Source organism: Macaca thibetana, chromosome 20 (genome assembly GCF_024542745.1).
Source record: "Macaca thibetana thibetana isolate TM-01 chromosome 20, ASM2454274v1, whole genome shotgun sequence".
Lineage (NCBI taxonomy): Eukaryota > Metazoa > Chordata > Mammalia > Primates > Cercopithecidae > Macaca > Macaca thibetana.
The window spans coordinates 73195258-73211936 of record NC_065597.1 but is presented as its reverse complement, the minus strand read 5'-3'; the positions used below and the strand labels follow the sequence as shown (position 1 = coordinate 73211936).

General features: G+C 56.6%; 1 protein-coding gene across 4 annotated transcripts in view; it reads left to right on the top strand.

The window, feature by feature from the left end:
• The window catches only part of TBC1D24 (TBC1 domain family member 24), a 253197-nt gene that overhangs the window by 231469 nt on the left and 5049 nt on the right, over window positions 1-16679 (top strand). For 2 of the 4 annotated variants that reach the window (XM_050774335.1, XM_050774334.1), the window contains exons 2-7: window positions 12107-13186; window positions 13779-13796; window positions 14300-14458; window positions 15419-15482; window positions 15843-15938; window positions 16275-16497. In XM_050774335.1, coding sequence (XP_050630292.1) covers window positions 12222-13186; window positions 13779-13796; window positions 14300-14458; window positions 15419-15482; window positions 15843-15938; window positions 16275-16497 — 1525 coding nt within the window. In that variant the 5' untranslated portion in view covers window positions 12107-12221. The remainder of the gene's footprint in view (window positions 1-12106; window positions 13187-13778; window positions 13797-14299; window positions 14459-15418; window positions 15483-15842; window positions 15939-16274; window positions 16498-16679) is intronic. The other 2 variants (XM_050774336.1, XM_050774337.1) reach the window with 2 other exon arrangements.

Genomic DNA, 16679 nt, shown 5'->3' with positions numbered 1-16679 from the left:
GCGGTGGGGGCACAGGTCAGGGGAATGGGATCGCCAGAGGAGCATTCTCAAAACGTGCCTGTGCAGGCATCTCCCACCCCTGACATTCTGCAAGAGAGGTCCAGGGGGTGCCCACCCCACATGTAGCGGACCCCTGGTGGTCATCCTCCTCTCAGCCTCCCCTCCTCCCCTCCCCACCTCGCCACCCCCAGTGGATGTTTCTGATGGCTGTGGCCTTTGCACATGCCCTCCAGGCTGCCATGCCACAGATCTTTCTGGAATAAAAGCTTGATCTCGCCTCCCCACCCTGGTATTCTGGTGGTGCCCTGTCACTATTGGGATGGGGTAGGGTGCAGGCCTTGTGACTTGGAGCAAGTCTTGTATTTCCCTGCTGCTGAGTGCAGGTCCTCCCCCTGCCGCCCACCCACACCCTGCCCCCCGCAGTCTGCCCTGCCAACCCCAGCACGCTGTAACCACCTCCTAGAAGGGCTTCCAGAACCGCTCCAGCTCTCCGGGGCACGTGACCACCCCGGGGCCTCTCTGCCTCTACACGTGCCTACAAAGCGGCTTTCCGACCTCACTGCCAGGTGATTGATTTATCTCTCAGCTCTTTCTAGCTCAGTGCCAGGCATCTAGGAGGCACTCAGAAGAAGGTTCCAGAGAGAACGGGTACACCTGGGTGCACAGATGAGTCCAGTGGCTCTCTTCCATCGTGGTCCACTGTGCCAGCTCCATTGTTCCAGGGCTGAGGCCTAGGGTGGCGGGGCTATATGGCAGGAGTGTCTGCACTTTGGGACTCTGCCTGGGATTTGTTTGTGTCTTTGAGGCATCCAGTAGATTCTTGGAGGACAGGATTAGGTGTTCCCTGGCCTTTCCCAGCAGGTAGGTGGGAGGCCTGGGCCCCTCATGAAGAAATCAGACTTGGCCTGGACTTGTGAGGAAGGTCCCCCAGCCGGAGGAGGCGTCATCCCCTCCCTGGGGCTGAATGCTGGGGCCACCTCTCCCCTCATGCCTGTCATCCACGCCCCACTCCAGGTCTGCTTTTAGGCCCCATTCCCTGCCCCGTCCAGTGTGTTCCTCCAGCCTCCCTCCACCTACTCTCCCAGCACCTCTGTGATGTTGTGAAATACCTATTTGGTCTTTGTCCTTGTTTTGTGACATACAACTCCTGAAATCCTCAGGATCTCCGTGGCGCTCTTTCTGTGCACTGGTGTTGACTGATAGCTTCTGGGTGGCGCTGGTCACTGGAAAGACCAAGGCAGGATTAGCAGGTTAGGACTTTCAGCCCCAGCCCCAACCGCAGGGAGGGGGGAGGTCCAGGGGTGGAAGGTCAAGTTGATTGCCAGTGGGGTAATCAATCACGCCTACTTAACAAAGGTTCCATGCCAACCCTAGAGGACAGGACTTGGAGAGCTGCTGGACAGCTGAGCAGGAGGGGGTGCCTGGAGGGTGGCACCGTGTCCCTCTCCCATACCTCACTCTAAAGGCCCCTTCATCTGTGTCCTTTGTAACAACCTTTATAATAAACTAGTGAATGTGTTTCCCTGAGTTCTGTGAGCTGCTCCAGCAAGTTCATTGAACCCAAAGCCGGGTTGTGGGAACCCCAACTTGAAGTTGGTCACTGAGAAGTTCTGGAGGCCTGGACTTCTGACTGGTGTCTGAGGGTGTGGGCGTCTTGGGGACTGAGCTCCTGACCTGTGGGATCTGACCTATCTCCAGGTAAATGTCTCCATTGTTGGGATTGAATTGGAGGACGCCCCGCCGGCACCCACTGCAGAATGGATTGCTTGCTGCGGGGAGAAACCCCTGCATTTTCTGGGTCGCAAATCCTGTGCTGATTGCTGTGCTGGCGTCAGAGCAGAGGAAAACATGGCATGAGAGTTTTTCCAAACAGTCCGGACAGCTTCCAGGCTCTCTCAGCCACCCCACGCCGTCCCTACCATTCCCACCTGGCCCGCTGCCGCCTCTGCCCCAGGGTTTCCGAGCACTCCAAGCTTCCCTGTCAGGCAGCGAAGCTCTCATCCCTGGACCTCACGCCTGGGGCTGGAATGCCTGTGCTGCCCTCCCCTGCCTGGCAGGTGTGGTTGCTGCTCAGGAGTGGGCGGGCCCTGCCGGTCTCCCCAGCCCACCAGCAGGTTTCCCCCATATCCCTGCAGCACTTAGCAAGGTCCAGGGTCTTCTGTGGAGAGTGAGAGTGTTTTGGATCCTGCCTGGGGAGCCCGCTGAGAGGAGCGTGCATCTCCTATCACGTGAAGCCCGTAGGGACCAGAGCACCTCATTCCTGTGGTCCCTATCTGCAGGCATTGGGGTTCCCCACCCATGGGGCCCGGCCTCGTTTCCTCTTCCTCTTCACTCCCGGCCCCACTCCCAGGAAATGGTGAGGGATTGCTCAGACCAGACGGGAAGAACTGAGATGAGCGGCAGCTGACGCCCATTCCCTGTTCTGCTGCCCTGTGACTGAGGTCCAGCCACACAGAACGCCAGGTCCTTGTTAGCTGCTGCTGGGACGGGGGCTGTTCCTGTGGCCAGGATGGGTGTGGTAGTCAGGCCAGGGCGGGATGGGGCCCAGGCCTGCAACCCCAGCTCTTCAACCTGGAGTCCTAGCGAACGCCGACCTACATTGGGACAGGGCTGCCTCTTGCCCAGGGGGCTGCAGTTGGCCCCTTGGTGGCGTCTGGGAGTGCATGGGGGTGCCCTCTGTGCTGTGGGCCTCGCCCCCAGGGCTCTACTTCCAGCCTGAGCTGCTCTGGCGTTTGCCTAAGAAGCATCTGTATCGAAGCTGGCTCTGAAAACTTCACAGTGGAGCTTCCCTGGGCTGGGATTCTCTGTCGCTTGCCCCGACCTCCAGCATCCCCAAGTGGCCCGGGTTCTGACTCCCACTATCAGGCCACAGTCCGGTGGGATCCAACCCTGAGCGGTCTCTGGGGGTCCCCCAATCTTCTCCACCCTCCCGGTCTAGACTCTGCCTTCCTTTCTCCCTGGCTCCTCTGTCCCAACCCTTCCTCCTCCAGGGACACCAGGGGGATTTTTGTAAATGCAGATCTGATCAAGTCACCTGCCTACACTCTCCTTCTACCTCGTGTGGGGACACCCGCTCTTAGCCCACCCCAGCCCCTCAGCACTGCCAGGGCTGCCCAGCTCGCCTTTGCCCACTCTTGCCTCCGCGTCTGAGGGGCACCGTCCCCACCCACAGGCTGCCTCCACGCCTTTCCGCCCCTTCCACAGCAGCAGGCACAGCCCTGCCCATGGGGTTTCCCCAGCACTTCCCGAGCTGCCGCGGTTGACGGCCTCCTCTCAAGCCGTCTCTCGCCGGCACAAAGGAGGCGCTTCAGTCAGTGGAGGTTTGTCATATGATGACCTGCGGGACGAGGGAGCCGTGGTCACACGCTGTCTCCTCCCGTTTGCTGTGACCTGGGACAGGAGCAGTCCCCAGGAAGGGAGGCGCGGTGTCGGGGTTGCCGTTGGCGGTGTCAAAATGTCATCACTGAGGCTAAATGTGTGTTCTGTCTTTGTCACATGAAAGAGAGTGTGTTTTCAAATCCAGTTGTTTGGGAAAATCACATGCCCCCTGAAGAAGTGACGTATGCAGAGGCCTCATGACTCAGGCTCTCAGGCCTGGAGTTGGGTGTTTGGGGATGGCAGGTGTGTTGCTAGCAGGAGCCCTGCCGGGGTGGCCTGTGTCTCCAGGACCCACAGGAGGGCCCTGGCACTAGAAGTGGCCGAGTGCTTTGGAGTCCCAGACCTTGGTAGGTCCTGCCTGTGCTTGGGGACCCTCTGGAGCCTCTCTCGGAGGTCCTCACTGTCCCAGGATGAAGGGAGATAGAGCGGGAAGTTAACTCATCAGCAGCCAGCAGCTGTGGGGTTGTGTTCCGCCCCAAAGCTGGGGTGAGCTGCTAGTCTGCTGGAGTGGAGGGGCCAGCTGCCCAGTCCAGGCCTCTCCTGCCCCACTCTCCACAGTGAGGATCCACCTCCTCCCACATCCATGCTCCTTCCCACCTGCCTCCTGGCTAGAAATTAGCTCAGGGCGCCATACCCTGGATGGACGCCCCCCACCCAGCCCTGGCAGCCTTTCTCTTCCTGTGGACACCTTCAGGGGGTTTGCTGCAGAGGATGGATCAGGGCTTTCTTGGAGCTCCCATGGAGTGTGGACATAGGCGGCTGGGATCCCAAAGTGCTGGGATTACAGGCGTGAGCCACTGCGCCCAGCTGCTTGTTGTTTTATTAAGAAATATTTGCGGCCAGGCACAGTGGCTCAAGCCTGTAATCCCAGCACTTTGGGAGGCCAAGGCGGGTGGATCATGAGGTCAGGAGTTCGAGATGAGCCTGGCCAATAAGGTGAAACCCCATCTCTACTAAAAATACAAAAATTAGCCAGGCGTGGTGGTGGGCGCCTGTAATCCCAGCTACTCGGGAGGCTGAGGCAGAAGAATCACTTGAACCCGGGAGGTGGAGGTTGCAGTGAGCGAAAATCGCACCACTGCACCCCGGCTTGGGCAACAGAGCAAGACTCTGTCTCAAAAAATAATAAATAAATAAATAAATAAACGAACGAATGAATACAAACGTTTGCTTCTGATCTGCAGGCACCCTGAGCTCTCAAACAGGCATGGTGTTTATGAGGAAAGGCCCTGTAGGTCCCTGGAGAAGCTTCCTGGGTGGGAAAGAAGCCGCACTGGGTATGGAGGGCAGCTTGACTGTGGAGAGAGGCACTGGGAGGAGATGGTGGCCTGTGAGAGCTGCCCCTGACCTGTGCAGTTGCACCTCCCTCTACAGGACCAGCTGGACATCAACCCACTGGGACTGTCACATCCCAGGCATTCCAGAACACCTTTCTAGCGCCTGGCCTGGGACCCTGTAAGGATGAGACAGTCCTCAGGCAGCTGAGCAGTCCTGGCCGGCCGGGCTGGGCTGAGTGCTTTCTATCAACAGGCTCAGTAAATTTCTCAACAGAACAGGGACTGGAGCTCATCCCTTGCCAGTTTCCCACTGTGCTTAGAATACAATCCACGGGCCCGTGGGTGTGTCCGTGCTGCCCTCTGCGCCCTGGAGTGCGACAGGCCTGTTCCTCGCTCGGCCTTTGCACCTGCTCTGCTGTGTCTGGAGTGCTTCGTCCTCAGCAATCCCGCTGCTTCCTTCTCACTGCTCTGGCTCAGTGTCATCTCCTGGGACAGGTGTGCCCTGAAGACCCTCAGTAAAGTAGCTGTCACCCTCCAGACCCACCATGTGGACCCCCACCATCTGGAACTGTCTCTGTCTGTAATTCTTGTGAGTCTCATGGGTGTCAGGTGGAATTTTTCCTATTTTTCTGGAATTGCAGGCTGGGCCCAAGGCTGAGGACCAAAGACAGGAGGAGTGCTTCTCCACTCCACACTCAGGGAGCTGGTGGCAGCCGGGCTGACAGGTGCCACCTCGGGGAACCGGTGCCACCTCACTCCATGCCTTTGCAGGGAACTTGAGACTGGTGGGGAAGCACCTTTAGGTGAGGGCAGTGCAGTGTCCGTGGCGAGAAGCAATGTGCTCGCTCCCCAGAGGCTTCAGGAAGGTGGCCTCCCCCACAGGAGGCACCCTCACAGGGCCCTGCTGGCACTGTCTGCCCGGGGCCGCCTGAACCCGGAGAGAGAGTGGGATAGACTGTTCACGGGGTGTCACCCTAATGTCACCTGCACCCCACCCTGTCAGTCCAGAGTAGGGCTCAACCCACAGGGGTTGCTTGGGAATTGTTGCCCGTGAGGAGTTGGGTGTTATTATCGGCTCCGCTCTACAGACATGGCAACTGCAGTTTAGGGAAGAGGCACGGCTTGTCTGCATTTCAAGCAAACAAGTGGCAGAGCTGGACCTTGCGGCCAGGCCTGTCTGACTGCAAAGCTGGACCGTTTCCATGGTAGCCCCTGCCTCCCCTCTCACTCCCTCCGCGGCCGTCACCTCCGGCTCCGCGCCTTCATCAGGGGTTGGGGGACTGTGGGGAACAGACCAGGCCTTGTTTGCTGCGTAGGAGCAGGTGCAGCTTACGATGTACAACAGCAGCCAGCCAGCCAGCAGACAACAGGGAAAGCCACTCGGCCGTGAAAACTCACCTCCAGAGTGTGGGCACTCAAGCCCATAAGTGCGCCAGCCCAGGATAGTTTATGTTTTTCCTCAGTTTCCACTTCCCCTTACTTCCTCATCTCAGTGTCCAGTTTATTTATTTATTTATTTATTTTTTTTTGAGACGGAGTCTCGCTCTGTCACCCAGGCTGGAGTGCAGTGGCCGGATCTCAGCTCACTGCAAGCTCCGCCTCCCGGGTTCACGCCATTCTCCTGCCTCAGCCTCCCGAGTAGCTGGGACTACAGGCGCCCGCCACCTCGCCCGGCTAAGTTTTTTTTGTATTTTTAGTAGAGACGGGGTTTCACTGTGTTAGCCAGGATGGTCTCGATCTCCTGACCTCGTGATCCACCCGTCTCGGCCTCCCAAAGTGCTGGGATTACAGGCTTGAGCCACCGCGCCCGGCTCAGTGTCCAGTTTAAAGAAAACCTCGCTCAGTTGTGAATGCAAGAAAAAGGTTTGGCAGGATATATACCAAAATGTGAATACCGATGATCTGTATGTAGAAGGGGAGTAGGATTAGAGAGGTAATTTAAACAGAACTCTACACTTTCACTCCCTAATTTTGGTACTATTTGATTTTTTGTGATTTTTGCATTCAAATATCACCGGCATAATAAAAGACTTTTTTTTTTTTTTTTAAACCTAAGGAAACCAATCTGGACCTCATTTTTATTTATTTATTTTTTATTTTATTTTACTTTTATTTTATTTTATTTTATTTTATTTTATTTTATTTTATTTTATTTTCAGACAGAGTCTTGCTCTGTCACCCAGGCTGGATGGAGTTCAGTGGTGCAATCATGTCTCACTGCAGCCTCGACCTCCTGGGCTCTAGTGATCCTCCCACCTCAGCCTCCTGAGTAGCTGGGAGTACAGGTGTGCACCACCATGCCTGGCAAATTTATTTATTTTTTATTTTTTGAGATGGAGTCCCACTCTGTCGTCCAGTCTAGAGTGAAGCAGTGTGATCTTGGCTCACTGCAACCTCTGCCTGCCGGGTTCAAGCAGTTCTCCTGCCTCAGCCTCCCAAGTAGCTGGGACTACAGGCATGTGCCACCATGCCCAGCTAATTTTTTGTATTTTTAGTAGAGACGGGATTTTACCTGCTGGTCAGGCTGGTCTCAAACTCCTAGCCTTGTGATCCACCTGCCTCGGCCTCCCAAAGTGCTGGGATTACAGGCGTGAGCCACCGTGCCTGGCCCGCCTGGCTAATTTTTGTATTTTTTTTACAGAGATGGAGTTTTGCCATGTTGTGTGGGCTAGTCATGAACTCCTGGGTTTGGCCTCAAAAGATCCTCCCCACTCATCCTCCCAAATAGCTGGGATTAGTGGTGTATGCCACCATGCCTGGCCATTGTTTTTTTTTTTTTTTTTTTTTTTTTTGGCAGAGATGAGGTCTCATTATGTTGCCCAGGCTGGTCTTGAACTCCTGGGCTGAAGTGATCCACCCGCCTTGGCCTCCCAAAGTGCTGGGATTATAGATGTGAGCCACTGTGCTGGCCTGGACCTGGTTTTTGTTTTGTTTTGTTTTGTTGTTTGTTTTTTTTTGTTGTTGTTGTTGTTGTTTTTTTTTGAGATGGAATCTCAGTCACCCAGGCTGGAGGGCAGTGGCGCGATCTCGGATCACTGCAAGCTCCGCCTCCTGGGTTCACGCTGTTCTCCTGCCTCAGCCTCCCAAGTAGCAGGGACTACAGGCGCCTACTGCCACGCCAGGCTAATTGTTTGCATTTTTAGTAGAGATGGGGTTTCACCATGTTAGCCAGGATGGTCTTGATCTCCTGACCTCGAGATCTGCCTGCCTCGGCCTCCCAAAGTGCTGGGATTACAGGCGTGAGCCACCGCGCCCAGCCTGGACCTGGTTTTTATAGATGCCTTAAATGGTTTGTTGCCTTGTGTGCACAGCCCCAGAAATGTCATGCTGCTCTCTTTTTTGAGTGAGGGATTGGGGAACAAGAAAGAATCCAAGGGCTCCCTCGGGGTCTTCTGCACATGTCCTTGGCTCGGGTGTCCCTCTGAGTCCAGCACATCGCTGGACCATTCGCGGCAGCAAACACAACTTGGGATCTGCATCTCCCTGAGGGAACTTTGCGAGGTGCAGTCACAACTTTTGCTGTTTCCAGTTTAATATTCAACCTGAATCTGGGGCCAGCTGAATGGAGGCTGGTGCTGCTCTGCCCAGCTCCTGTTCTGTTTAGAAACATGTTTATTGCCTTAAGAAGGAGCCCGTTCTTTCACCCAAACAGGATGGGCCTGGAGTTCCTCCAGAGGCTAGTGGGCCCAGAGCCGGGAAGGAGGGATGTAAGCTGTGGATAACCGACACATGGAAGATCGTGCAGTGTGAGCATGGCCGTGCGCATGTGAGTGGACCTGTCGGCCTGGCCTTCAGGACCAGGGAAGGGGGGAGCCCTCGCCGCCTTCCCTCCCAGGACAAAGCAAACCAATCAATGGTCTTAAGGGTTTCTTTTCTTCTGAGGCCTAGTCCTGCTGTAGGCAAGGTTTTTCCAGTGGGATATATTAAAATCAACTTCAGTGGCTCATGCTTGTAATCTCAGCACTTTGGGAGGCTGAAGCAGGCGGATCACCTGAGGTCGGGAGTTCGAGACGAGCTTGACCAACATGGAGAAACCGTCTCTATTAAAAATACAACATTAGCCGGGAGTGGTGGCAAATGCCTGTAGTCCTAGCTACTCGGGAGGCTGAGGCAGGGGGATCGCTTGAACCCAGGGAGGCAGAGGTTGCAGTGAGCTGAGATTGCGCCACTGCACTCCAGCCTGGATGACAGTGCGGCACTCTGTCTCAAAAAATAAAGAAATAAAAAATGGCTACAATGGTAAATTTTTTTTATTTTTTAGTTTTTTGAGACAGAGTCTTGCTCTGACGCCTGGGCTGTAGTGCAGTGGCGCGATCTCGGCTCACTGCAAGCTCTGCCTCCCAGGTTCATGCCATTCTCCTGCCTCAGCCTCCCTAGTAGCTGGGACTACAGGTGCCCACCACCGCACCCGGCTAATTATTTTGTATTTTTAGTAGAGACGGGGTTTCACCGTGTTAGCCAGGATGGTCTCGATCTCCTGACCTCGTGATCTGCCGGCCTCGGCCTCTCAAAGTGCTAGGATTACAGGTGTGAGCCACTGTGCCTGGCCTAAAATGGTTAATTTTATGCTATGTGTATTTTACCACACACACAGAAACACAGTATCGAGGTACTTTCCCAAGACAGTGTCTCACAGACATAGGTTTTATACTATGATTTTTACCTTTCACGAACTGTTTTAAAGTAGTATTTGCCTTATAATAGGTAGGTGAATGTTCTAGCTGCAAGAGAAACCAGAGTGGTCCGGTCACTTAACCAAAACTTGCTGAAGCAGACCCCTGTGGCACTCCGGGAACTTGTACCATCCCAGGCGGAAAGGTTAGTCTGATGTGCATAAGCAAACCTTGCACTTCTGTGCCCAGGACAGTAGCCTTGCGCCAGGGAAGTCACCTGTTGTCCAGAATCCCACAGGGCACATCTTACCCACTCCTTTTATGTTTGCCTGAGCCCAAGGGTTGCTGTTCTTGGAGAAATACCAACCACCCCACTTGACTTCTGGCTCATTTGGATCCAGAAATATGCAGTTTTAAAGCTGCAGCACCTTCCATTTAGGTCCCAGCTCTCCCTCTGGAAACATGCCTGCTCCTCACCAGAGATTCCTCCCTGGAGCACCTGCCCGAAGCATAGCTTTCAAGCTGGTGGTTTTAGAAAGTTAAGAGCTGGCTTCAGAATTCCGACAGGGTGAGACAGCATAGGCTGTGACTTTCTTACCACGCACAGCTGGTTAAAGAGAACTGGGAACGGGCTGGGCGCGGTGGCTCACGCCTGTCATCCTAGCACTTTGGGAGGCTGAGGCGGATGGATCACGAGATCAGGAGATCAAGACCAGCCTGGACAACATGGTGAAACCCCATCTCTACTAAAAATACAAAAACTAGCCGGGCGTGGTGGCGGGTTCCTGTAATCCCAGCTACTCAGGAGGCTGAGGCAGGAGAATCGCTTGAGCCCGGGAGGCGGAAGTTGCAGTGAACCGAGATCACGCCACTGCACTCCAACCCGGGCGACAGTGCAAGACTCCGTCTCAAAAAAAAAAAAAAGAGAACTAGAACGAAGCATCTCTTTGCTCAAAGTGATCTTCTACTGGGGGTCCCTTTCAGAAGGACCCCAGGGTGCAGGGTGGTGTTTGGGAGCCTGGGGTGGACCATGCTGGAGCGGGGAGGTATTTTCAGCAGGGTCAGGCCCTTTTTTTGGTAGAGATGGGGTCTCACCATGTTGCCCAGGCTGGTCTTGAACTCCTGGCCTCAAATAGTCCTCCCACCTTGGCCTCCTGAGTAGCTGGGATTATAGATATGGGCCACTGTGCCCAACCAAGGGCCAAGCTCTTGAAACCCTTATAGAAACTCTATCTGTAGCCTCTCATTACTCAGAATCTGTGTGACCTATTCCGGTAACTTCATAAGTTCTGTGAAAAGAAGGTATACTCCAAAGTTTGTAATGGCTTCTCAGAACAGTCACTTGTCTTAAGTGGAAGCCCTTCTAATACTTACACAAAGATTAAGACAAATAATGTGGCTGGGTACCATGACTCTCACTTGTAATTCCAGCATGGTGGGAAGATCACTTGAGGCCTGCGGTTCAAGGCCAGCCTGGGAAACAGAACAAGACCCCATCACACACACACACACACAGACATACACAAATAATAATAATAATAATAAAGAAAACAGGCCAGGTGCACTGGCTCACACTTGTAATCCCAGCACTTTGGGAGGCTGCGGTGGGTGGATTGCTTGAGGTCAGGAGTTCAAGACCAGCTTGGGTAACATGGCAAAATCTCGTCTCTACTAAAAAGAGAAAAAATTAGCTGGACATTGTGGCGCCTAACTGTAGTCCCAGCTACAGCTGAGGTGAGAGGATCACCTGAGCCCAGGAGGCAGAGGTTGCAGTGCGCCGAGATGGTGCCATTGCACTCTAGCCTGGATGTCAATGCAAGACCTTGTCTCAAACCAAATAAAACAAGGCCAGGCACAGTGGCTCATACCTGTAATCCCAACATTTTGAGAGGCCAAGACAGGATGATTGCTTGAGCCCAGGAGTTCAAGACCAGCCTGGAGGGCATAGTGAGACCCCATCTCTACAAAAAAATAAAAAATTAGGCCAGGGCAGTGCCTCTCGTCTGTAATCCCACACTTTGGGAGGCCAAGGTGGGCAGATCACGAGGTCAGGAGTTTGAGACCAGCCTGGCCAACATGGTGAAACCCTGTCTTTACTAAAAATACAAAACAATTAGCCAGGCATGGTGGTACATGCCTATAGTCCCAGCTACTCAGAAGGCTGAGTCAGGAGAATCGCTTGAACCAGGGGCTCAGAGGTTGCAGTGAGTGGAGATCGTGACACTGTACGCCAGCCTGGGTGACAGGGTGAGACTCCGCCTCAAAAAAAAAAAATTAGCTGGGCACGGTGGTGGACACCTGTCGTCCCAGCTACTCGGGAGGCTAAGGCAGGAAGATTGTTCAAGCCATTCAAAGCTGCAGAGAGCAAGGTCACGCCACTGCACCACCCTCCAACCTGGGCCATAGAGTGAGACCCTGTATCAAAAGAAAAGAAAACAGGCCGGGCGTGGTGGCTCACGCCTGTAATCCCAGCACTTTGGGAGGCTGAGGCAGGCGGATCATGAGGTTAGGAGATTGAGACCATCCTGGCTAACACAGTGAAACCCCATCTCTACTAAAAATACAAAAATTAGCCGGGTGAGGTGGCGGGCGCCTGTAGTCCCCGTTACTCAGGAGGCTGAGGCAGGAGAATGGTGTGAAGCCGGGAGGCGGAGCTTGCAGTGAGTGGAGATCGCGCCACTGCACTCCAGCCTGGGCAACAGAGCGAGACTCCGTCTCAAAAAAAAAAAAAAAAAAAAGAAAAGAAAAGAAAAGAAAACACCACATTTGAAAAAATACATTCTTTGAAATGTGAACCTTGAAACACAGATGCAAAAAATGTTGTTTTTAATCCTGCAGAGTGTGAGATGGCAGACAGGTTTGCTGAACACCCTCAGAAAGGGGGCTGGAGGATTTAGCCGCTCTGTCCTCCCCTCCCTGCAGCCCAGGGCTTCCTCCCTAGCACAGTGGCGCTATGGACTCTCCGGGATACAACTGCTTCGTGGACAGAGACAAGATGGACGCTGCCATCCAGGACCTGGGGCCCAAGGAGCTGAGCTGCACTGAACTGCAGGAACTGAAGCAGCTGGCGCGCCAGGGCTACTGGGCCCAAAGCCACGCCCTGCGGGGAAAGGTGTACCAGCGCCTGATCCGGGACATTCCCTGCCGCACAGTCACGCCCGACGCCAGCGTGTACAGCGACATCGTGGGCAAGATCGTGGGCAAGCACAGCAGCAGCTACCTGCCGCTGCCCGAGTTCGTGGACAACACGCAGGTGCCCAGCTACTGCCTGAATGCGCGCGGTGAGGGGGCCGTGCGCAAGATCCTCCTGTGCATCGCCAACCAGTTCCCCGACATCTCCTTCTGCCCCGCCCTGCCGGCCGTGGTGGCCCTGCTGCTGCACTACAGCATTGACGAAGCCGAGTGCTTCGAGAAGGCCTGCCGCATCCTGGCCTGCAACGACCCCGGCAGGAGGCTGATCGACCAGAGCTTCCTGGCCTTTGAGTCGTCCTGCATGACGTTTGGGGACCTGGTGAACAAGTACTGCCAGGCGGCCCACAAGCTGATGGTGGCCGTGTCAGAGGACGTCCTGCAGGTCTATGCGGACTGGCAGCGCTGGCTGTTTGGGGAGCTGCCCCTCTGCTACTTCGCCCGGGTCTTTGACGTCTTTCTGGTGGAGGGCTACAAGGTGCTGTACCGCGTGGCGCTGGCCATCCTCAAGTTCTTCCACAAGGTGAGGGCCGGGCAGCCCCTGGAGTCGGACAGCGTGAAGCAGGACATCCGCACGTTCGTCAAACACATCGCCAAGACAGTGTCCCCGGAGAAGCTGCTGGAGAAAGCGTTCGCCATCCGCCTCTTCTCCCGCAAGGAGATCCAGCTCCTGCAGATGGCCAACGAGAAAGCCCTGAAGCAGAAGGGCATCACTGTGAAGCAGAAGAGGTAGGTCCCCGGCAGCCAGTGAGGGGCACGCCCAGGGTAGGGGGCTGGGGCAGGACGTGTCCGGCATGAGCTCATCCTGCTGGCCTCCAGGCGGCCTCTGCCCATGGTCCACCCACCCATCTGTGCATGGCTGGAAAGACACTGAAACAGGAAGGATCTTCCCAGTTACAGCCACAGACGAGGGACATCGGTTCCTATCCTCTGGGACCAGGCCCGCGGCTGAGATGAAAGCTGATGCTGGCCACGGGGTCAGAAGGCATCGCGGGAGGCCAGGCCCACTCCCAGGGTTATTTCAGGGCAGCCCCTGTTCCACCCCTCCAGCTCTGGGCTCCATGGCTGGTCTCTGCTGTGGTTGCTGGGCGTGGCCTCCCTGCCTGGAGCACAGCCCCAGGGGAGCAGGGTCAGGGGTTCATGGTGTCCTATGTGCATTTGGCAGCCGGCGCTGTGGTGGTGCCACGCTGCGGTCTGTTGACGTGCAGTCCTCTTTCTTCTGGGCCAGCAAAGGCCTGTCGGGGGATCGGTACTCACACTAACTTCTCCTTGTCTGTTTTATTTTTCTTCTCCATGTCCGTTGCTTTCTCCTGTTTTTCAGTGTGTCCCTTTCTAAAAGGTAGGTCTGAAACTGCATCCGCACACCTGGCCTCTGTCTTTCCACCAGGCTGACTCTAGGCCAGCTGATGCTCTGGGTCCCAGGGCTGCTCTCGCGGGCTGGCTTCGGCAGTGCTGCCTCTGAGCCGGACTGCTGCTCAGGCGCCTTCTGTCTGTGCGTCTGCCTGCCTCCCTGCCTGTCTGCCTCTGTCATGCTATGTCCTGGTGCTTGGCTCACCCCGAAGCCTTGTCTTGCCAGAGCAGTCATTCTCTGTCCTGATTTCTTAGAGAAAAGGTGCATTGTCCCCATCCAAGCTGGGCACTCTCCCTTCTGTAACGGGTGGGAGGTGGGGCTCCTGGGAACTTTCTCCCTGTTGGGCACCTAGAACCCGGCCCTAAACCGGGGCAAGCAGGCAAGAAGTTCCCTCTGGGCTTAGTTCCAAAGAGGCTCTGGGGCATACCTTGGGAGACATGGCCTGGCCCCGGACGTGGCTTCGGGCTCTGACCCCTGCTTGCTCCCCTCAGGCAGTTTGTACACTTGGCCGTCCATGCAGAGAACTTCCGCTCAGAGATCGTCAGCGTGAGGGAGATGAGAGACATCTGGTCCTGGGTCCCCGAGCGCTTTGCCCTATGCCAGCCCCTCCTGCTGTTCTCCTCCCTGCAGCATGGGTACAGCCTGGCCAGGTAACACCCCAAGGGGCCAGAGCGGGCGGCAGAGCTGCCCAGCCACATGTCTTGCCCACAGAGGCTGGAAATGGGCCTCAAACCTGGGCACCTGGTGAGGCCCTGCTTCTTCCTGTGGGGCCTAAGAATCAGGGTCCTTTTCTGGGCTTCTGCCCTCCCCAGGCCACCCAGACTTTGGGAGTCATGGCCAGGCATGCCACAGCTTGGGGCCGTGCAGGTGTCATGAAGACGAGGGAGGCAGAATCCCCACCTCGGAGCTCACAGCATTGTCTTGGTTGGGGGACCATGTGCGTGGCAGGTCCCGGCTGTGCTCGCTCCCCACCCTGTCATCGACATGGTGCTCTGTCAGGGACCCCAGGCCTGCTGCCCTCCAGGGTGGCGCTGCCAGGTGCAACCAGGGAGCCTCCCTCCAGCCTTGGACAGCATGTGGCCGTGGGAGCTCTGGGTTGGGCCTGGGATGACCTGGAGGTGAGGTAGGCAGAGCTGGTCCAGCCCCCACCCGGCACCGTTCACAGGTTCACAACGCCTCAAGCTTTTTGGCATAGCTGGAGCCACTTCTCCTGGCCCTGCCAAGGACACAAGCCAAGCTTTGGGCGCCACATTGGCAGACACGGGCATCTTTGGCTCCCACGTGCCTGGGCTGCGAGGATGAGCCAAACCTCCCCACCGCGGGGACCTGTTCCTCTGGTTCCTACTTCCCCAGCCCCTGGCGCTTGGCTCTGCACTGGGGCCTTCCGCTGCAGGCCTCTCCCCTGAGTCACACCAGGGCAGGCTGTCCTGGGGATGGCAGAAAAGGGCCAGGTGAGAAGAACACCTGGGTGAGGGTGTTGTCGGGACCCAGAGAGAAGGAAGCACAGTTCCCAGGTCTTCCGCCCCAAGACAGCCGGGGCCAGTGGAGGCTGCAGGAGGCAGCTGGGAGGGTGTGCAGGGTGACAGCTGGCATGCGTGTCTCTACGCCAGGTTCTACTTCCAGTGTGAAGGACATGAGCCTACCCTCTTGCTCATCAAGACCACGCAGAAGGAGGTGAGCACGGACCCGGGAGCCAGGGCTGGCTCTGATGGGCTCCGGAGCCTAGGCCTCCTGGGCTGGAGCCAGAGTTAGAGCGTGGGTGTGGCCAGCACATGGGGCTCATCCCACGCTCAGGGTCACAAGGGGAAATAAGACTATCCCCAACACAGCCCCCGCCCACCCTTATTGCCAGCCCCAAGCCAGGGGCAGGGTGCACGCACGCTGCCTTGCCTACGCAACCCCTGCCCTGGGGTGGGGGTGGGAGACGGCAATGCCTGCACCCCCACCTGTGACTTGGTGGGGCTGGAGTAGGCTGGAGCACAGGGACGCTCCTGGGGGCCTGTGGGCACAGCCTCACCCAGACCTTTCCCCCAGGTGTGTGGTGCTTACCTGTCCACAGACTGGAGTGAGAGAAATAAGTTTGGAGGCAAACTGGGCTTCTTTGGGACCGGAGAATGCTTTGTGTTTAGGGTGAGTGGGGCCAAGTGCCCCCCAACCCCCATGCAGACCCTGTAGCTGCATTGCTCTGGGAGCACCCGCCTGCCCTGGGGACACTGTTTGATGTCACCATGGCAGTCACCCAGCAGCGTCATCACCATGTGTGCTTCGGGTTTGATCTTTCAGCCACGCGCTGCTCCGAGGCAGGGGGGCTTATCTGCTCGAGCCACCACCTCCCCAGCCCCTGGCTCGGGCTGCACCCACCTTGGGCTCTGGGTGCAGATTCGGGGGATGAAACAGGCTGTGGCTCTGGGGCAGAGGGTCCTGCAAGTGCCTGCACCAGCTCCTCATGCTCCACTTCCACCCCAGCTGCAGCCTGAGGTGCAGCGCTACGAGTGGGTGGTGATCAAGCACCCTGAGCTGACCAAGCCCCCACCCTTGACGGCTGCCGAGCCCACCGCCCCGCTCAGCCACTCCGCCTCCTCAGACCCTGCCGACCGCCTCTCGCCCTTCCTGGCTGCTCGCCACTTCAACCTGCCCTCCAAGACCGAGTCCATGTTCATGGCGGGGGGCAGCGACTGCCTCATCGTGGGTGAGTGCCAGCAGACGGGGCCCTGGGATGAGGGTGTGGGGGTCCGGGCAGCTGAAGCTGCTGCACCCAGCCCTCCCTGACCGGGGTGGCAGAGAAGAGGCCCTGGGTGTCGGGGTGGACCAGGCACGATGGGTGAGAGGGAGCTGGGAGGGAGCGACCAGCCTGGACAGCTAGTCCTGGGG